A 22,029-nucleotide genomic window follows, 5' to 3' on the forward strand; every position below is an offset into this window, starting at 1 on the left:
TTTGATTTTTTAAGATTATTGGTATAGTTTTAGTTTTTCAGGGTCCCCAACTTGGGCTGTTTCTCTATTGCCTCCCCATTTCTTTTATATGTTGAGTAAAAGGTTATAAGAGATGAACCTTCAACTGCTTAGGCTTTGAGTCCTGTACCTCAGTTGTTTTCAAGGACCAACCAATGATGACATATGAACAAGTCATCACCTACATTTCAGTGTTAAAATATTTTCTTTGTGAAATAATAGAAATGGTGGATTTTTTTCCCCTCGACGTTCTTCTTTATTTAGAAAATTTTCAAAGTCCCCAAACCTATGACAGACTTATGAATGTCCATTTTTGTTCCATCTGTATATCTATCTTGTCAGTAAAAATCTGGGAAATCCTGTGGAGGTGGGCATCCTTCTTATCACATTTCCAAGGTAAGTTGGCTCTGATAGTCTTAGGTTTTAGTTACTCTTCTTGACAACCATTTCTCTTTATTTTAATCCATAATTGATTCATATGAAAGGGTAATGTTAAAGGCCATTATCTTATATTATAATGCAGACACAAAACTGATAGAGTAGTATTACATTAAATTAGTAAATCTTAAAGGGAAATTTTTATTTTTTAAATTCATTTGGTTAAAAAATATGAACATAAACATATTGAAGCCTACCGATTTATATTGTTATTTATAGGTTTACCTAAAAATGATTTGTTAACACATCTTAAGCAATCGGTGATGAATTTTAAACAACATCTACCAATCATCACAGCACTGGGAAACCCGTGTCTCAAGCAGAGGCACTGGGAGGCTCTCCAGGAGATTATTGGAAAGTCAATTAACCTAGATAAAAACTGTACTGTGGAGAATCTTCTAAGCCTCAAGGTAAATACAGTTGGAAAGCAATAGAATGAAATCCTAGAGCAGCCAATTGTAAGTAGGCAAGTAAATTTATAAGGAATTGGAATTAGAAAAGATAAAAGTGTATAACATGTCTGGGAAAATAGTAGATAATATATGATAGGATCTTATGTATAATTGGAAGTAGTGGGTAAGCTACTCATTTATGCTCTTGTTATCTAAATGATTAGAAAATAGTAATACTGGTTCTCATATGTGACAAATTCAATAATTTAACAATGCTACTTCTTATAGAACAGAAATTTATACATTTATAGGAACCGAAAAATCAAAAGTACTGCATCTGATTTTGTATAAAATGTAAGTATATCAAGAGTATTAGGATGGCACTACCAATAATTTGATATTATATCTGAAATGTCTAGTTAGCAATAACTTGATTTGCCACAAAATTATGATTTTTTTTCAGTTTTTTTGGAGGTAAAAAGTTTCCTATTTTCCTTCCTAAGTTATAATATGCTTCTTTTATGTTTGAAGTATACATACTATAATCAAACCCAGCATTGCATCTATAATTCTATTGCACAGAAGAACATGGGGAATATTTTAAGGAATTTAAAAAGAAGAATTTTTAAAGATAACTTTGACTTTTAAAATTAGTTTATATTTCCAGTCCTAATCTAAACCTCTCTTGAACTCCAGACTTGTATATCCAGTTTTTCTATTGACCTCTCTAAGAGATATCTCAAAATTAACCTGTCGTAAATTTTACTTTTTATTCTCCATCTCCCCAATTCAACTTTTCCTCGGTCAGCATTTCCATCCCAGCTAATGGCAGCTCCATTCTTCCAACTACTTACACCAAAAATCATGAAGTAATTATTAAATCTTCTCTTGTTCTTCTACTCTGCTTCCTATCTGAATCTATCATACTTTCTTATTGCTCTAGCCTCCTAAACAATCTATATGCCAAAGATAAATTCAGTCAGATATCTAGATAATTGCAGAACATTCAGGGTCAATGCCAACAGGGGAATCCTCAGACCACCATGCTGAAAATAAAGCACAATTTCATTGATGGTTCCATTTTCAAAGGCTTGGATTAATGGAACTATAACTGGGCAAGTTAAGTTGAGAGTAAGAATTTATAAAACTGAGAGAAGCAGCAAAAATAAAATTAGGCTAGACAGAGATAGGAGCAGCAAGAGGCTTACATGGGATTGGTGGCCTATAATATCCCAGAGGGCTCCAGTGAGCTATCCTCACCTTTCTAACTTGAATGGTTAGCTTCAAAGGGATATCCTTTGCAGTCTGGGGAGGATCCAAATTAGTTGAACAGGACATCTGAACAAAAAAGAACATATTTTCAATCCTAAAGTACTTTGTAGCCAGGCACTAAAGGAACTCTTCTTCTTAAAGTGAACTATAATAATAGAGGGAATGAAGTGGCCATCAGCAGGCAACCTCAACTGAACTCTGAGAGTTCCTGGATGGTTTGGGTAATCCTGTAGAAATTGAACAATTTATCAAATATCTATAGGTGCATAGATGGACAGGGTTTGGCCTAGAAACTCATCCCTAATTTTTTAAAACCTGAGTTTCTTGGGGTTGACCCAGAGATAATAGTCATGCAGCCAAACTTTCTAGGATAGGTCCTAATCCTGTCAATATCATGATATCATATGACAACCATTCTGTCCAAGATGTCATACAAGCTCTGAGAAGCCAATCACATGAAAATATGTCATAAAGTTAAGAGAAAGAGGTCAATGGTTTACATAAATGAACATTATCTCTTTATGGTTAATCATTTCCACTTTAGAAAGCTTTGTGTTTTATAATACAGGTAGATGGTGCCACAACATGCAACTAAGTTATTCAAAGTCACTCCAGGTGAACTTGGGTTGGCACGAAATAACTACACTAAGACAGAGAAAATAACTTTTCCTTGGTATTCTTCAGAGATGGCTCCTCTACTCTAGTTCCCACAAGGGAGGCAGAAAAAAGAGGAGGAAGATGCTCTGAAGCCCCTTTTTATTGAGGGGAAGACACTGGAGAAAGTTCCACCCTAATGAGAGAGGTCAGGTTTCAAGGGATTGAGTCTAGCTTCGTGATGTCTTATGGTCAGCAGATTGACATCTTGGAAGGCCACACCCATCTCAGATGCTGTGTGGGGATCATAGGCAGAGCAAGCGAAAAGGACACATATATCGCCAGCCCAAACAGAGAGGCAACATCAGTCCAGTCCATAAATATACTCATGCTCATAGTTCACACATACAGCCCATAGCTGGTTCACCACAAGATGGTTCATTATAAGCATTAAGATTCATCTGAAACTTCTCAGATTCTTCAAATAGGAAAACAAAACTATTTGTAAATCAGTTTCCAAACTTTTGACTATAAAGACTTAACAGTGTTAGATTCACTTGGTTGAAATTTTGCCTTACATGATCAATATCTGGATTTAGTTTTGAATAATCTCAGAGTGTTAGTCACAAAGTCCTTTCTTGGGGCTGGGGTTGTGGCTCAATAGTAGTGTGCTCGCCTAGCATGCATGAGGCACTGGTTTCGATCCTCAGCACCACATAAAAATAAAGACAATAAAGTCCATCAACAACTAAAAAAAATATTTTTTAAAAAGTCCTTTCTTTCTGATAGTCCCATGGCTTTTTATCTGTCTTTGGCTGAATAATGTATGTTAAAAGGTAAGCCTCTTTCCTGAAACTATTTGTTAAGACCATAAGCAGTCAGCTGATTTCACCATCCTTACCCCATCTTTGGCAGGCTTATAAGAAATTATGAAAACTAATCATGCCTGCCCATAATCCCTGCTGAGCTGCATGATCAAAACATAGAGATTAGATATCATTCTTCAGTCCCATGAAGGTGACACATGGGAATAGTGGTAGATTCTGTTGATATTTGTTGATTAATTGTATATCATCTTCTGAGAAGCATCTGTTCAGTTCCTTGGGCCATTTATTGATTGGGTTATTTGGGTTTTTGTATGTGTGTTAAGGTTCTTGAGTTCTTTATATATCCTAGAGATTAGTGCTCTATCTGATGTGCATGTGGTAAAAATTTGCTCCTCAAAAAAATCAATCATTATAAACTATACAAAATATTATAAATACATACATGAATAACAAAAATATATTTCATACATGCAATACATACTTTATCACTTACATCTCAATATTTATTGAGGTTAATAAAAATGTAAACTACTAAAGCAGTAATGATAGGAATCTTTTATATAATTTTCTTTAAAATAAAAACCAAAAGTATATGCATAAAAAAGAATGCCATCTACACATACACAATAGGTATATATTATTACATTGACTACAATAAGAAAAAAATAATTAATTTTCACTAAGAATGAAGAATGTGAAATAGTTAGAATAATTAAAAACTGAAAAGCACTATGTCATTCAGGTTTTGCCATTAAATCTCAATTTAAGATATAAACTTAACTGGAATCAGTTCTTCAATTCTTCTGATGAACCTTTTAAAACATACATTTAGATCGTCCATGTTAAATGTTTCAGGAATTGTTTGCTCCACCTAATATTAAATAATAATGTGTTCATTTCAGATATTTCAGTTTGAAAACAAAATAAATGAAATATCAAACTCAGCAACTAATGAAGCTGCTCTTGAAAAAATGCTATTCAAGATTATCAATCTTTGGAACACTACCCCTTTACGTGTAGTTCTTCATCACACAGAGATGTACTCTATCCTAATAATTTCATCTAATTTCATAGATGATATATTTGCTCAGTTAGAAGAATCTCAAATCTTACTTGCAACAATTAAAGGATCTCCCTATCTCGAACCCATTAAGGTAAATTTTATGGCAAAGATAAAATGTTTTTATTCTCTACAGTTTCTCACTTTAAGTAATTTTTGCATCCTACAGTTTTGCACTTGCTTTTAAATTACATAAGTCTTTCATATGCTTAAATAGAAGTGAGAATGAATATTTAATAGTTTGAATACTAGAAATAATTTTATGGGAACATTGATTATTCATGAGGAAGTGTCAGAATGTTTAATTGGGACAGAAAAGATAAATTTAGATCATATAAAAATATGACCCTACAAGCCATGACTTTTTACCAGCGGTGTTCAGTATATCCTGATAATTCTTCAGTGAGTAGCCACACATAAATATCTAAAAAATCATTTTAAAACTTCAAGAGATTCAATAAGATGTGATAATATAAATATTTAATAATAAAATTAAGATAATAGATCATATATATACATAAATCTATATAAATATATTGACATATAGAGTTACAGAGAATGTATACACTGAACAAATGGAAATCACATTATTCATAAATACACAAACGTTTAGAGAAAGTGTCAGTTAGGTGGGCCTTAGAAAACTCAATGAATTACAAAGAAGGGATAAGTCAAATAGCTTACATGGTCTATCAATGTGGAACAAAAAAAATGAGCCACAGAAAAATAGCAAAACAACAACAAACAAACAAAGAAAAATATACAGAAAAATTAAAAAATAAAAATAACCACCTAGATGAGTATGTTAATTTTTTCAATAGTTTCTTTTGTTTCAATTTCATTGATTTCCGCTCTGATTTTAATTATTTCTTGCCTTCTGCTACATTTGCTATTGTTTTGCTCTTCCTTTTCTAGGGCTTTGAGATGAAGTGTGAGCTCATTTATTTGTTGGTTTTTTCTTTTTTTGAGGAATGACCACCAGGCGATGAATTTTCCTCTTAAAACTGCTTTCATTGTGTCCCATAGTTTCCGATATGTTGTGTCTGTATTTTCATTTATCTCTAAGAATTTTTTGATTTCCTCCTTTATGTCTTTTGTAACCCATTGATCATTCAGTAACGTATTGTTCATTTTCCATGTGATGTAGGATTTTTCCTTCCTTCTTTTATCATTGATTTCCAGTTTCATTCCATTGTGATCAGATAAAAAGCATGGTATTATCTCCACCCCTTTATATTTACTGAGGGTTGCCCTATGGCATAATATATGGTCTATTTTTGAGAAGGATCCATGTGCTGCTGAGAAAAAAGTATATCCATTTGATGATGGTTGATATATTCTATATATGTCAGTTAAGTCTAGGTTATTGATTGTGGTATTGAGTTCTATAGTTTCTTTATTCAACTTTTGTTTGGAGGATCTGTCCAATGGTGAGAGAGGTGTGTTGAAGTCACCCATAATTATTGTGTTGTGGTCTATTTGGTTCTTGAACTTGAGGAGAATTTGTTTTATGAATGTCGCAGCACCATTATTTGGTGTATAAATATTGATAATTGTTATGTCTTGTTGGTGAATGGTTCCTTTTAACAGTATATAATGTCCTTCTTTATCTATTTTGATTAACTTAGTCTTGAAGTCGATTTTATTTGATATGAGGATGGCCACCTCTGCTTGCTTACGAGGACCATGTGCATGGAATATTTTTTCCCATCCTTTCACCTTCAGCCTGTGTATGTCTTTTCCAATCAGATGTGTCTCCTGGAGGCAGCATATTGTTGGATTTGTTTTTTTAATCCATGATACCAGCGTATGTCGCTTTATTGGAGAGTTTAAGCCATTCACATTCAGAGTTACTATTGATATATGGTTTGTACTTCCATCCATGTTTGATTATTTATCCTTTTTTTAAAAAATTTAGTTTGTTTCTCCATAATTATCTTTCCCCTTGCCCTCTGTCTTTACCGAGGCTCTTCCCCCTGATGGTTTTGGTTATTGTTTTTCATTTCTTCCTCATGTAGTGTTTTGCTCAAAATGCTTTGCAATGCTGGTTTTCTGGCTGCAAATTCTTTTAACTTTTGTTTATCATGAAAGATTTTTATTTCGTTGTCATACCTGAAGCTTAATTTTGCTGGATACAGAATTCTTGGTTGGCATCCATTGTCTTTCAGTGTTTGAAATACATTGTTCCATGACCTTCTTGCTTTCAGTGTCTGTGATGAAAAATCCATTGTTAACCTTATTGGTTTACCCCTGAATGTAATCTGTCTCCTTTCTCTTGTAGCTTTTAATATTTTCTCTTTGTTCTGTATATTGGATATCTTCATAACAATGTGTCTTGGCGGTGGTCTACTGTGATTTTGTGTGCTCAGTGTCCTATATGCATCTTCAATTTGTATATCTGTTTCCTTTTTTATTTCTGGAAAGTTTTCTGTAATTATTTCATTCAGCAGGTTACTCATTCCCTTGGTTTGAATCTCTGTACCTTCTTCTATCCCGATGACTCGTAAGTTTGTTTTTTTTATGTTATCCCATAACTCTTGAATGTTTTTCTCGTGATTTTTTACCAACCTTTCTGAGTTGGCTAGACTCTTTTCAAGATGATATATTTTGTCTTCATTATCTGATGTTCTGGCTTCTACTTGCTCCACTCTGTTAGTGATACTCTCAATTGAGTTTTTAATTTGGTTTATCGTTTCCTTCATTTCTAGAATTATTGTTTGATTATTTTTTATAATCTATATCTCCTGATAAAGATGCTTAACTTCTTCTTTTATCTGTTTATGTAATTCATTCTCAATGTGTTCTTTCGCTGCTTGAATTTGCTGTCTTGTATCCTCTTTAAGGTTCCATTCCATCTGTCTAAGGTGTTCCTTGAGTTCTTTATATGACCATTTTTCTGATGTCTCTAGGTCCTCCTGAATATTTAGGCTGTCCTGCATTGTTTGTACTCCTTTTCTTCCTTGCTTTTTGAAGGTGCTCATGTTACTTCCTGTTCTGTTTGACTGCTGAGCTACTGTTTAGTCCTATAAATTTATTTGATGCTTGGGAGGAAAGGTATTAGAAGGGAAGGGAAGAAGTCACTAAAGAGAATGAGAGTAAGCAGGTAGAATTCAAGGAAGGGGGGATACGATAATTGAAAAGAAATGAAAAGATAAAAGAAGAAAAAAATAGGAAATAAAAAAAGAAAAAAAATTTTTAAAAAATAATAAAAAAAAATTAAAATTAAAATTAGAAGAAAAAATTTTTAAAATTGTAAAAAAAAAATAAAAAAACAACAAGAAAGAAAAATGAAAATGAAAGAAAAACCCAAATAAAAAAAAGAGAAAGGAAAAAAGAAAAAAAAAAACTAATAAATGCAGTCTTAGAATTTGATTAACTTCTCTTCCAGTAGGTGGAGCTGTGCCCTCTCAATAAGCGGGAATCAATCACTTTGCAGCAGCTCCTCCTCCCAGACTGGGCGAGTCTCCAATCCTGAGTGCCTAGGACCTCCTCTTGTGTGTAGTCACTTCCCCACTTTTCCTCTAGCCAGGCCCCTCTCACGGGTGCCGCTCACCACAATACTGGCTACACGCCAGGTCTGCTGTTCCCGGGAGCCCTGTTTTCATGAACACCTGGGCACACTCTCCCTGTTTGCCATTCCCTCAGACCCTAAGTTTGTAGAGCTTGGGGCTGAGAGTCCTCAGCGAATTTTACTTGCCCTCTGGTAGCCATGCCCCCGGTAGCTGGTGCAAGAGACCTCAGCTGTCAGCACTGGTGAGAGCGGTAGTTCCGCGCCACGGGTCCCGTGCCACCTCTGATTCCCTCGGTCTGGCTATCACGCTTACGGGAGAGCTGGGAGGGGCCCTTACAGGAGAGCTGGGAGGGGCCCTTAAGGTTTCCCCGATGTGTGGAGAGGGAAGGCTAGGGGACTACACACCTGTAGCCGCAGGTTTCAATGAAGGTATCTCCTCCGCTGCAGTCTGATGACGTCAGTTCTCTGCCATGGTGGTATCTCTTGCAAATGGCGACAGTTCGTTTCCCTTTGCCGGGTGACCAATGCAACGGGTGGGTCCTTACTGTCTCTCCCAAGCCCCGTTTCAAACCTGTGGCCACTACCTATGAAGGCTCGTTAGGCATTTACCTCCGTAGGATCAGAAGTGCTGACCAGTTGTTTCAGCCGGATGGATTAGTGCTGAGTCACAGCTGTTTGTCTGTGGGAAGCAGGCGAACGGGAGCTTGAATTCAGCCGATCCGGGCTCAGTGTGTTCTGAGAGGCCCAGACTGTTCGCCCCAGATTCACGTCAGCTCAACATTGCCTAGTGATCCTGAGCAGACAGATTTAGGTTGTTTATGACTCCCTATGCCTGCACAACTGAAGAGGTCAGAGACTTGATCTCTCCGCGCCCGCCGCCATGTTGGAATCCTTTAGGGGGCTGGGAATGTGGCTCAAGTGGTAGCGCGCTCGCCTAGCATGCGTGTGGCCCAGGTTCAATCCTCAGCACCACATGTAAGGGTCCGGCGAAAAGTTGGAGGAAGAGACCACCAAGAGACTGACTCATGCAATTGCAGAAGGGGATTTATTGAGGATCCAATTCAGCGCGCTGAGGCTCCAGGCTCACTCAAGAAGGGAGAGCATATGTAAGAAAATTTAATGAAATCTTTTTAAAAGTAAACCAAACTTATTTTAGCAAGTTTGCAAGACTTTAAAAAGAAGCTAGATGATTAATACTACATAGTTTTCAAGATGTATTATAAAACCACAATAATCAAGAGAGGGTTATATTTATATAAGATAGATACACAAATAAATAGAACAGAATAGAGTGTACAGAAATAGACCCACATAAATATGGACAACTGATTTTCAACAAAGGTACAAAAATAATTGTTAGTAAAAACAATTTTCTTTTGAAGAAATAGTGCTGGCACAACTGTATAATCATGCAAAAAATAAAAAACAAGTCATATCTTACAGCCTACACAAAATTTAACTCAAAGATCATGGACCAAATGTAAAACCTAAAACTAAAAAAATTTTGAGAAGAAAACATAGGAGAAACAATTTTGTTGTCTTGTTTTAGGTAGATTTCTTTAATATAACACCAAAAGCACTAACCCACAGAAGGAAAATTTAAAACTGTATTTTATTAAAATTTTAAAAAATTTACTCTTCAAAAGACATTGTTCAAGGAACAAAAATACAAGCCACAAACTAGCAGAAAATATTAGTGTGTATCTGTTAAAGGATTTATATAGAGATTATATAAAGAATTCTCAAAATGCAATAATAAGAAAACAAAACAGCCCAATAAGGAAATGTGCCAGAGATTGAAATACATATATGGAGGGAAAAAAAAAACACAGAAAGATGCTTAACTTCATTACTTATTAGAAATACGATAAAGTAAAAATGAGATACTTCTACATGTGTGAAGAAATAACTAAAATTAATAAGATTGATCATCCTAGTATTTGGTGTGGATGTAGAGGAACTAGAGCTCTCCTTACACTACTCTATGGATTGAAAAATATTAATTTCAAAACATTCTTTAAATTTTTAATGAGTTTATATTTATTTATGTGACCCTCTATTAATAATTTTCTCTATGTCAGTGATTGGTAATGAGCTTTGATTTCAGTTTCTGGTATATGACTCTTAGAGTAATTTTATATATTTAGATTTGCAAGTGTATATGTTTTCTTTTATCATTGTAGGATCTTGTGAATGAATGGGATCAATACCTTAAACTCTTTTCTCATACCCTTGAGGTATGGATGAACTGTCAAAAACAATGGCTTTATCTTGAACCAATCTTCCATTCTTTAGAAATACAAAGGTAAAAAATCAAAATATACCAAATGTAGCATGGTTGGGAATGTGTTTTTATGCAATTCTTGATAAATCATTTCTTCACTGAACAAAATAGTATAGTCTGCAGAACCATTAATTAGTTTTTTTCTTCATAAAACAGTACAAGCATCATCTTTATATCAGAAAGCATTTGTTCTCAATTATTGACATAAAGATATAAACAACTGGAAAAGAAATGTTAGATATATCATTACAATCCTGAAGCCACAATATTATTTATTTTTTCGGTTCTAGAATATTAATGTGACTTTGGTGTGAATGATGAACATGCAGTTGCATTTATACATGAATGAGAATTTCTTGCTTTGAACCAATTGGAAGAAGAAATGGCCTTGACAAATTTCAATCACAGCATTCAAATTAGTTGGCTTCTAACTTTTTTAATGATTGGTACAGACAAATGAGTTATCTAGACAGAATTTAAACTACTGACAAAATAATCGTACAATCTTCTATTATATTAACCTACAGTCATTCTGAAAGTCTTCAAAGGTGAAACCACATTATATCTAAAGAGAAAATTCTTTATGTTGCTATGACTTTGAGCCTTAAATTCAAACTTTACAGCTAGTGATGCAGCTCAGTGGGAGAGCAGAAGGCAGGCACAAGGTCCTGGGTTTGATCCTTAGCACTGCAATCAATCAATCAATAAATAAATAAAGTGAACTTTGATATTACATTTTACCAAAGATTTCCTCATTAATGGAGAGATCATGCTCCTTGGTGAGGAAGTTCAAAATGTGACCAAGTTGTCTTTTTACTAAGTGTGCTTAGGTTGAAAAGGAGGCTTTTAATGAGCAGATGCTGAAAGTACCTAAACAATAAATCTAAAGATAAGGAAAAAACCCATCAGTTATGGACTTCCCTTTAGCTAGGGAAGAATAATGGGCCTTGAAATCAGTGAGGAAGATCTGAATAAAGAAGAGGTGAGTGATAGATTCATCAGAGGGGAAAATTCTGTATGGAGAATTTATCCCCCCACTCCAAGTTAGCTGTAAGGACTGCATTCATTCCTTCCAGAGAGATTGGGAAAGATTCCAGACTAGTAGAAGGGGAGATCGAAATCTCCATGAGAGAAGTTTTACTGAACTGCAGAAACATTTAGGGCCTATCACCCTAGATGGGGAATAGGAGAATAGTGGAAGGGTTCTCTGGAGAATTTGACATTTATTGCCTAGTCAAGCATTAGAAACAAGGGCTTGCCTCTTCTCCAGAGAATTCTGAAGTAGCCTTCGCTAGCAAAATAAGGAAGAAGTGCAAGAATTCATGATTATCTTATGCCAGTGGTTCTCAACAAAAATGATTTTTCCCTCTAGTGGATATTTTGCAAACCCTGGAAACATTTTTAGTTATCAAAATTGAGGTGTTATTGACATCCAGTGGGTTGAGTTCAGGGATTCTATAAAACATCCTACAATACACAGGACCCCACCACTATCACCACCAAATTATCTGGTACAGAATGTCAACAGTCCTGAGGAAGTTGAAAAATTCTGACAGATTTTGCAGACACAGTAGAAAGTTCCAAGCTAAAGCCATCTTGAAAGATATTGACCCTAAAGAGCTGCTGGTCAGAACAAGAGATTACCAGAATTATACCACTTAGAACAGGAGCTTGAAGAGTGATTGTAAGAGGTCAGCAGGGAAAAGAAAGAAAATTAAGGGCAAAGTAGAGGTTCCTGTTGAGGTGTCTCCAAAACCCCAGTGATATTCTCCATAAATACTTGCAATGCCAGAAAGCATTCAAGAAGCAAAAAAGAACTCAAAGTCACACTAACTCATAAAAATTAAAAAGACCTTTATTCCTCACTTCAACTTCCAAGCCATGAAGAGCTTGAATCAGGTTGGGGCTACAGGGATGGGAGTGGAAAATATAAGTGATCAGAGAAGGTGAGAAGCAAACTTAACTTTTGAAGGTACTTCCCTCAGTTAACCTCAACAACAACAGAAATAAAACTCAAATTAATATATTAATGGATTGTCATGCCACATATAAGTGTTGCCTTTCTTTTCCAATGTGTAAAAACCATGATAATAATCCGTAAAGTAAAATTTCTACACCAAGGCTGACACCTGTATTACATTTCCTTATTCTCTAAGATTAGATAATCATTAACAAAACTTCCAATTGTATTATGTACACCTCTATGCTCTTGCTCTTAGAAAAATGTCCTCTCTGCCTTCTCCTCACATCAAAGCTATATTCCTTTAAAACTCAGATCTCAAAAAATCCCATTGCTTCTCTAAAATGTCCACTAGTTATTTGTGTTAACTTTCTACCACTGTGACAAAATGCCTGAGACAATCAATTTATAAAGAGGAAAGGTTTACTTTGGCTCATGGTTTCAAAGGTTTTAGTCTATGGTTACTTGGTCTTGTTGCTATGGTTAGGAAATACATTGTGGTGAGAAGCAAATGGTAGAGCAAAGCTGCAATCAGAAAGCAAAGAGAGAGAGGGGAGGAAACTGAGGCATAAATATCCCTTTTTAGGGCACTCCCCCATTACATAACTTTCTCCCACTAGTCTCCACCTCCTAGAGATTCTACCACCTTTCAATAGTGCCATAATGGGGGCCAAGGGGAAATTCAAAATCAAAACTATTGGACTCTTTATTTTTATTACATTTCTTAGAACACAAACTGCTTCTACTTACTTTATGTAGAACTTGTTATATCTACTTCCCACTACACATTAAATATAATCTTGTTATCGACACTTGTAGTCTAATTTATCTTGTTTTCTTACCATATATATCACTTGTATATAATAGATAATAAGATATCTTTAATTAATGATTGATCAAGTAAAAGAAAACATACCAAGCTTGTTTCATAAATTTACAATATTCTATGGCAAATGATTTTTAGATTTTAATTATAGCAGCTTCAAAAATAGTTACGTCTAATTCTATTTCTAAAGGCAGCTTCCAGCAGAAACAAAACTTTTCTCTGAGGTGCTCTCCCTATGGAAAGAAATAATGTCAAAAATACATGGCAAACTGGAAGCTTTGCAAATAACCATCTCGGCAGGAATTCTTGAAGTTCTGCAAAATTGCAATAGACATCTTGAGCATATAAAGAAAAGTCTAGAGGTAAAACTATAGCAATCCTAAAATGAGACCTCATTTAAATCTACAAAACTAATGTAATACACTGCAAAAACAAATTCCAGTGAAGACTTTCTCCTTAACTTTAGCTACCAACAATTTTTTCAATTCTCATAATCTATAGTGTTAATGAAAATACTATCAAAAGAAAAAAAAATGGATGGGCTAATCTAAAGGATACTCAGGCAAATTACCAAACTTTTGAATGCCCAGGTTTCCCACTGTTTAAATTGAGAATGACAGTGCCCCCTGTGATAAATGAGATAATACATCTACAGCACCAAGAGCTAACACAAAGTACTTAAAGAAGGTTAATTATTTTATTAACATTACTATTATTATTATTAAGTTGATAAGTTCAGCAAAAGTTGAAATAGAATACTTTGATGAGCTTATAAATTACTAATTCCACATATTCTTTTTTAAAAATATATTTATTTTTTTAAATTTTAGGTGGACACAGTATCCTTATATTTATGTGGTGCTGAGGATCTAACCCAGTGCCTTGTGCATTCTAGACGAGCACTCTACCACTGAGCCACAACCCCAGCCCTGATTCCACATATTCTTAAATTGCCAGAACATTAAATCATCAGCTGGATTCATATCCTTAAATATTGGGTCTTCGTATTTGAGTTTCAAGATGCATGTGTTCACTTCATTTCATAAACCAAGTTTTTGTTCCAGCGTTGTTTGTTTTTGTTTGTTGAACACAAGTCACAGTGGTAGTGACGACTCCTGCAGACTACCCCTAGGTAGTCACAGCCTCTAGAAAGTTCTAGAGGATCTCTTCTGTACAAATTCATGCTCTGGGGCAGGCAAAAAAGCTGTGCCCAGAGTGATAAAGTTTACCAGACAATCTTTGAGATAAGAATTTCAATTATTTCTGGCACATCTTTGGATTATATCTGAAAGTCATTACAAATCACTTATCTTTAATTTCTTCATGGATTGAATGCCTGCTTTATACCAGGCACTACTGCTATGTGCTTGGACTACAAAGATAAAAGACATATTCCCTACTGTCACAGAACTCAAAACATATTACAAAAAGGAAAAAAAAAATGTAAAGAACTATTGCAATGCTAAGTTAAGTTTGGTAGTATGACTATATTTAAATAGGAGAAATTAACTCCGCATGGGGGAAGCTATAACTGACCTAGATCTTAAAAGAAGTGTAAGTATTGGAGACAGAGGTAGTGTCTCAGTGGTAGGTAGTGTTGCCTAGCACGTGTGAGACCCTGGGTTTGATCCTCAGCACCACATAAAAATAAATAAATAAAATAAAGGTATTGTGTCCAACTACAAATAAAGATTAAATATTTTTAAAAATAAAGTTTTAAAAACGAAGTATTAGCTAAGTAAGAGTCAGAATTCAAATGGGTCGATGGGAAGAGTCTCTTAGGCAAATGGAAAAAGTACAAAGGCACAAAACCGTCTATGGTACCTTCTGATGAAAAATATGTTACAGATAAAATGTAACAAATGGGAAACTGGTAGGGAAAGATTGCATTCTCCAGGGAGTCAGGGGACGGCCAGTAAAGGGCTTTGAACATTGATTGTAATGAGTTTTTACTTTGATGAGCAGCCACTGAGGAATTTTAAATAGAAGAATGAGATAATTTAATTCAGAAATATCTTTCTGCGAAAAAGCATAGAGTATGGATTGGACATTGTCTTAGTTTGTTTTATTGTAAGAGAACACACAAGACTGGGTAACTTAAAGTGGAACCATTTAAATTTAAATGGAAATCTATTTTGCCTCTTGGCTCTGGAAGCTGGAAGCTGGGATTCAAAAGCATGGCATTAACATCTGGCAAGGGCCTCCTGCTTCTTCACCTCCTGGCAGAAAAGTGGAAGGGCAAGTGAACAGGAACATAAGAGCTAAAACACAAAGGGAACCCCGGGTGGTAACTAATCTAGTCCCAAGGAGAGCAGGAATTCACTCACTCCCAGGAGAATTAACCCAGTCTCCAGAAAGCAACACTGACCCCTTCCATGAGTGGAGACCTCATGACTTCTTAAGGGTCCCATCACCTCTTGCCACCATCACATTGGAAATCCAATTTCAAAATGAGTTTCAGAGGTGACAAAACATTGATATGCTGGTGGGGACAATGTATTCATCTATTTTTCATCACTGAGATGAAATACCAGAGGTTGTGCACTTATAAAGAAAAGGAATTTATTTTGGCTCATGGTTCCAATCTGAGATCAGGGGCCACCTCTGGTGATGGCCTTCTTGCTGGCAGAATCCCAAGGCAGCATAGGGCATCATATGCTAAGAGACAAGGAGTATACATGTGTGCCTGTGCATTTCTTATGGTCTTTCAATCATGGGGGCTCCATCCTGATAACCTCATCTAAACCTAATCACCTCCCTAAACAGCACATTCAGAATAAGTTTCCATCCTCTTCTTAACTCCTCACAATGGGGATTAAATTTCAGCAAATGGAGCCTTGGGGAACACACTCCAACCTTAGCCAAACCATAGCAGGCAGTGGAAATGGTTATTTAAAATCCAAGTAAAAAGTCTAGAAATGTTGGGCAGCTAACATAATGCTGTGGTGAGAACAAAAGAAAGTGGAGCCAAAAGCATTGGATGGGTAAATGGAGGATAAAATAAAGATGCCCCAGATCATGTCTAGATTTACAACTTGGCCAACAGGGTGGAAGATAATCATATTAGAGAGATAGGAGCAGAAGAGGATGAGGCTTGTGTGGAAGCAAGTAAGTTTTGTTTACACTCTAAATCTAATAGTTGTGGGACATTCAGGTGAACACCTTCAATGGGCGATGGAGTACAATAGCTCCTCCTTATCTGCAGTTTCACTTTCCATGGTTTTAATTATTCATAGAGTCTAAAACTACAAATGGAAAATTCCAGAAATAAACAATTCACAACTTTAAATCATGAACCATTCTGAGCAATGTGATGAAATCCCACACCATCCTGCTTCATCCCTCCTGGGTTTTGAATCATCCCTTTGTCCAATATGCCCGTAGTTTGTGTAGTCCCTGCCCACTAATCACTTAGTTGCCACCTCAACTAAGTGATTGGTTCAGGGAATGTATCACCTACAGATAAGGGGATATAACTGTATATTAATCTAGGGTAGAGAGTAATGATCTGAGCTGAAAAGCAAAGGGATATGTATCAAATAGCTCAAGAAGAATAAAATGAGTGAAGAGTGATGAAGATGGAACTCAAGAGACGTCAAAATTATGGTATAGAGGTGAAAGGGTCCCTTGAAGGAAAATGATTAAGAAGTGGCCAAGAGACAGAAGAAAAGCAAGTAAAATTATAGAGGTCAAAGGGCAAATTAAAAATAAAAACAAAAACAGTAGAGGCAACAAACCCTTGAAAATGTCACTCCCTGTCAATTTGGTAATAGTAGTGGCCAGATGGCAGGCAGAGTGTGAATTGACAGAGAATATAGCTTTTGAGTTAATAAATTGTCTTTTCAAGAACTTTGGTATAAAGAAGAAATGGGCAAGTAACAGTAGCTAGAAGAAAGCAAAGGGAAAGGGAGGGCTTCCTGTACTTTTTCGTGAGAGAAATTTAAGGTGGAGGCCTATTGCAAGGGAGAGATGGAAGACAGTGGGGTAATAAAGAAAACAAGGTATTTTAACCTGGCGCAACTGAATGCCTTTTTCTCTGAAATGAAGGCAAGACTTAAGGCTAGCGTGAAGTTGTGAGAGAGGTGGTGGGAAGTGTAGGAATTCTCTGTACTGTAGAATGAGAGGTCATTTGTGAAATGATGACTAATTTTCCAAGGTGATAATTTCAAATGTAGGGAAAGGAGCAGAAAGTGGGAGCATGCAAAAGCATTGCTAATAACACCAAAATCCAGGGCTTTATCAATGATCCATAATGAAATGGTGTATGTGGGGTTTTCATTTGTTTCTCTTTTAGTTGGAATTTCTATTTATTTGTTTTGCTCTGTTAAAAGTCTGTTAGCAACTCGAGTATATCTTTAATTGAGCATGTTATATCATTCTGACCGATACTACCACATCTATTATACTATACTTTTAATGTCATGGTGACAGTGTGTAAATGTAGTCCAAGTGTGGATGGGATTCATATCATGATTGGACATATATTCTGAGTTACATTTCTTTTCATTCCGGACAGGATTACCTTGAAATCAAAAGAACGATTTTCCCAAGATTTTACTTTCTTAGCAATGCTACACTTCTTGATATTCTAGGTGGCAGTGAAAATCCTGAGTCTGTACAGGTAACAACACTATTCTCTGTTCAGCAATATTATTTCTTGACCAGATCAGGATTTTATAATGTTACTGACATTTGTTTCTGGTTCACAGCCCCATCTTAAGAAATGTTTTGAAAACATAAAACGAGTGTTGATATGGAAACAAGAAATTGGCCTTCCTGCTGTAAAAATGCTCATATCTGCTGAAGGAGAAGGTCTTGTGCTGCCAAAGTATGATAAATATCCTAAAACTAAACATTTAGGTCCCATAACACCTCGTAATTTCAAAATCTCTTTGAATTCTCTGATATTTCATAGAAGTTTGCCAAGCAAACTATCTTCAAAGATAATATTTTTCCATCAATACACTTTTACCTTTCAATACTTTCTATAGTACATGTTCTTCTCACTTTAGCTTTAATTAAAAGTAAAAAAAAAAAAAGTAATCTTCAAACTCTTGAGAGCTTTCTAATTTTCACCTGCCTTTTGCTCCATCATTGAATTCTACCTTAAGTTCTCAACTCTCTTTAGCACTTGCCTTTTTCTGGATGGGAAGGTTTACTATTTGGGGTCATTGTTGTTTTCACACATCTCTGGTTTCATGGTGGTGAGCTCCCAGGCAATGAGCTAGGCCCTTCCTTGATACTGGTCTAACTTGACAGCCCCAGTGAGGGCTCTCTAACTGCTGGCTTGTGGCCTCCCATATAAAGGTCATTTACAAAATTCTGTGCCAGGCCTTTTTATCCACAAAAGCCCCTAACCGTATCCTGCTATTTAAAAAAGATCCAACAAAGTGTCTGGCTAGCTCAATCAGTAGCACATAATGCTCTTAAAAAGATTCAGTGAGGCATACAAAGATGTTTTTTAATACAATTTATCAATCTCATACATTCATATTTTACTCAGAATATAACTACTGTGTTTATTCATGGTTTTGATATCAGAATTTCCTAAAGCTAGGTAATATGTTTTCTGCTTAATTTTCTAAGTAAAAATCTAGAAAAGCCAGAAGATATAGAATTATAGCCTCTTAGCCCATGATTATTATAAATGTTCATATAAAATTAAGTCTACAGGCTTAAACATGAATCAAAATAATATTCATAATATTATAATATTTAATGATTTTCTTCTTTTTTTAAAATGATTTTCATAATTTTTTTAAATCATAGGAAAATTCGTATAAGAAGTGCTGTAGAACAGTGGCTGGTAAATGTAGAAAAAGCCATGTTTGATGTGCTAAAAAAGCAAGTACAATTTTTAAATCTTAAAACTTTATAATATATAGGTATATATCTCTCTCTATATATATATATGTATGTCTATGTCTGTATTAAACTTGGTTAGCTACTAATGTAGGTAGGAAATAACCAGAGAATTTATAAAGTAAAGCCCCTTATAAAGTGAGTTTTGATAGAGGATGATGGCACGTGACTAAATGAAAAATAATAATTTTACAATGTAAATATAAATTTGAGAGTGTAATCGTGATGACATTTGAACAGTTTTATGTGTGCTGAGTTTTGTGTGTATCTGAAAACTGGCCAGGATCTGAACTCATCTCCACCTCTGCCTCTTTTCAAAAGATTCAATGTCAGGCAACCTCCAATTTCAGTCCATATTGCTACTTTGCACTTCTGTTTCATTTTACTTCCTTGGACTCTGTACTTGGTTTAGTCCTTTTAATGTTGTCTTTTTATATTTTAATCTATCACTTCTTAGAATGAAAAAGGTACCTCAGAGTGTGAAATTTTAAAACTAATTTGATTAGAACAGTCTTATTATATCTCTTTTTACTTAAAAACACCTCTATTATGTATGCTTCAAGAAAAATTTTCAGTGCCAAGACTCTGCTGCTTCCTAAGTAAGGTGTTATGATTTGAATTTTAAAATGTCCCCTAAAGAGCACAGGTGTTAGGCAATGTAGCAATGTCCAGAGGTGAAAAGATTGGATTCTGAGAATTGAAACCTCATCAGTGGATTAAACCATCAATGGATTAATAAATTAATGGATTACTAAAAGGTAACTGTAGATAGGTGGGGTAGTAGGAAGTAGGTCACTGGGGGCATGACCTTGGACTATATCTTGTCACTTGGCTTCCTTGGTGTCTCTCTCTCTCTCTCTCTCTCTCTCTCTCTCTCTCTCTCTCTCTCTCTCTCTCTCTCTCTCTCTCTCTCTCTCTCTCTCTCCTAGCTGCCATGAGCTAAGAAGCTTTCCTCCTCCATTAGGTTCTGCCTCATGGAAGCCCCACAGCAAAGGAGTTAGTTAATCATGAATTGAACCTCTGAAATCATGAGCCCACTATGAACTTTTCTTCCTCTAAGTTGTTCTTGTCAGGTGTTTTGGTCACAATAATGACAGACTAAGATACAAAGTGATTTAAGAGCCAAACTCTCCAGCAAGGATCATAAAAGTTGGAGTGCTATAAGTATGATACAAACCCTTCACTCCTCAGGAAGAAGGTGGAAGTTCAAGATTCCTTCCTGATTGTTAAGATTCTAGGCTCAGAGTTGGGTTTGTGTTCATGTGTCTCCTCTTTTCCTACCCGTTATAATGTGTATATTTTCTCAGTAGTCTGGTGTGTAGGATTCTTTCAACTAGTTTCTATCAAAACACATGCTGTTGGCATATATTAAGTTGGATCTTAAATAAAACTGTCTGGATTTTTTTATAACTTATATCCTCTCCCTTATAATTAATTTTAAAGTTAGTGCAGGACTTTACTGTTAAAATTCATCTGAGGGTTTCAGCCCAATATTCAATTTTGTAGAAATTATTTTAAATACAAAACATTTAAATACATATTTGCCATTGATAGTATTTGCAATCCAAAGCTAGTATATCTTCTTCTGATTTAATATATTTTTACCATTCCCAGAAATTCAATAACCTCATTAGAAAAGTATAGCTAATGTTAAAGAGGAAGTTAAGGAATATTCATTAAGCATGGATTAAAGCTCTGTTAATTCTATTTGGTACCATACAAATGCCTAAATTAGAACAAAACAATCAGAGATCTTAAAGAAAAATTCTCCTGTGGCCTTGCCACACTCAATTATTTAATGGCCATGATCAATGATTAAATGTAGGTAATATAAATACATTTTTAATAGATTTGTGAATCAAGGAGTTGAAGACTGGACCCACCAAAATTTTTCCCTGTGGGTGGTATCTCATCCAGGACAAGTGGTACTCATTGTGGTAAGTTAACATTACTTTGATATATGTATATAATATAATATAATATAGATCATGCTACATTGCCAAATAATTAATATTTGGAAACTAAATCATTAAGAAGGTTACTGAGCTGGGCACAGTGGCATTCACCTATAATCACAGTAATGTGGGAAATGAAGTCAGAAGGATTGCAAGTTTGATGACAGCATAGGCAACATATGAGATTCTATTAAAAAAAATGGGAGGGATATAAAAACAGTGGTAGAATGTTCCTGGGTTCAATCCCCAGTATTGCAAAAAGGAAAAAAAAAGTCTACTGATATTTGTTTCTTACTTTGAAATGCATTAAATATGAGATGGACAGATGCATAAATAAGTGATAAAGTAAATGTAACAAAAAGTTATACAGAATATAGAATATAGGTGGTGGGTATATAAGTATCACTGTTTAATTCTTCAATTTTTCTATTGTTTAAAAATTTTCCAAGTATAACATTGAAACTAAATCATGAATTAGTTTTTGCATTATATTACTTTTTGATTGCTCTCATTAAGAAGTTACTAAAATTTGGTGACTAAGATTAAGGCGACAGCAGGGCTATGTTCCTTGTGAGAGATTCTTGAGGAAAATTTATTTCTTTTCCTTTTCTGGCTTCTAGAGGTCTCTAGCATTCCTTGGCTCATGGTTTCTTTCTCTGTCTTTAAAACCAGCAGTGTTACATCTTTCTGGCTATTCTTTCATAGTCATATTGCCCTCTGCTCACAGATGGAAAAAAAAATGTCATTATTTTGGACCCACTTGGATAATCCAGAATAATCCCTCCATCTTAAGATTTTTAATTAAATTGTATCTTCAAAGTTCCTTTTGCCATGTAAAGTAATATGTTCACAGGTTCTGGGGATTAGGCATGGATATCTTTTAGGAATCCACTATTTTGCCTACTCTGCATATTTGTTAATGTTAATTATTGTTTTTCTGGAACTCAAAAAAGAAATAGAAGGAAAATTAGGAAAGTGTGATATCGACAAAGTTAAAATTGGCAGTTTTCTTCAGAGGTAGAGGTAGTGG

General features: G+C 35.1%; 1 protein-coding gene across 1 annotated transcript in view; it reads left to right on the forward strand.

The window, feature by feature from the left end:
- Dnah14 (dynein axonemal heavy chain 14) overlaps positions 1 to 22,029 on the forward strand; it is a 322,525-nt gene that overhangs the window by 99,277 nt on the left and 201,219 nt on the right. Inside the window, 8 exon segments of the mRNA XM_078022909.1 lie at positions 676 to 866; positions 4,444 to 4,695; positions 10,296 to 10,417; positions 13,373 to 13,544; positions 17,699 to 17,803; positions 17,892 to 18,010; positions 18,952 to 19,026; positions 20,894 to 20,981. Coding sequence (XP_077879035.1) covers positions 676 to 866; positions 4,444 to 4,695; positions 10,296 to 10,417; positions 13,373 to 13,544; positions 17,699 to 17,803; positions 17,892 to 18,010; positions 18,952 to 19,026; positions 20,894 to 20,981 — 1,124 coding nt within the window.

The sequence above is a fragment of the Ictidomys tridecemlineatus genome, chromosome 10 (genome assembly GCF_052094955.1).
Source record: "Ictidomys tridecemlineatus isolate mIctTri1 chromosome 10, mIctTri1.hap1, whole genome shotgun sequence".
Taxonomy (NCBI): Eukaryota; Metazoa; Chordata; class Mammalia; order Rodentia; family Sciuridae; genus Ictidomys; species Ictidomys tridecemlineatus.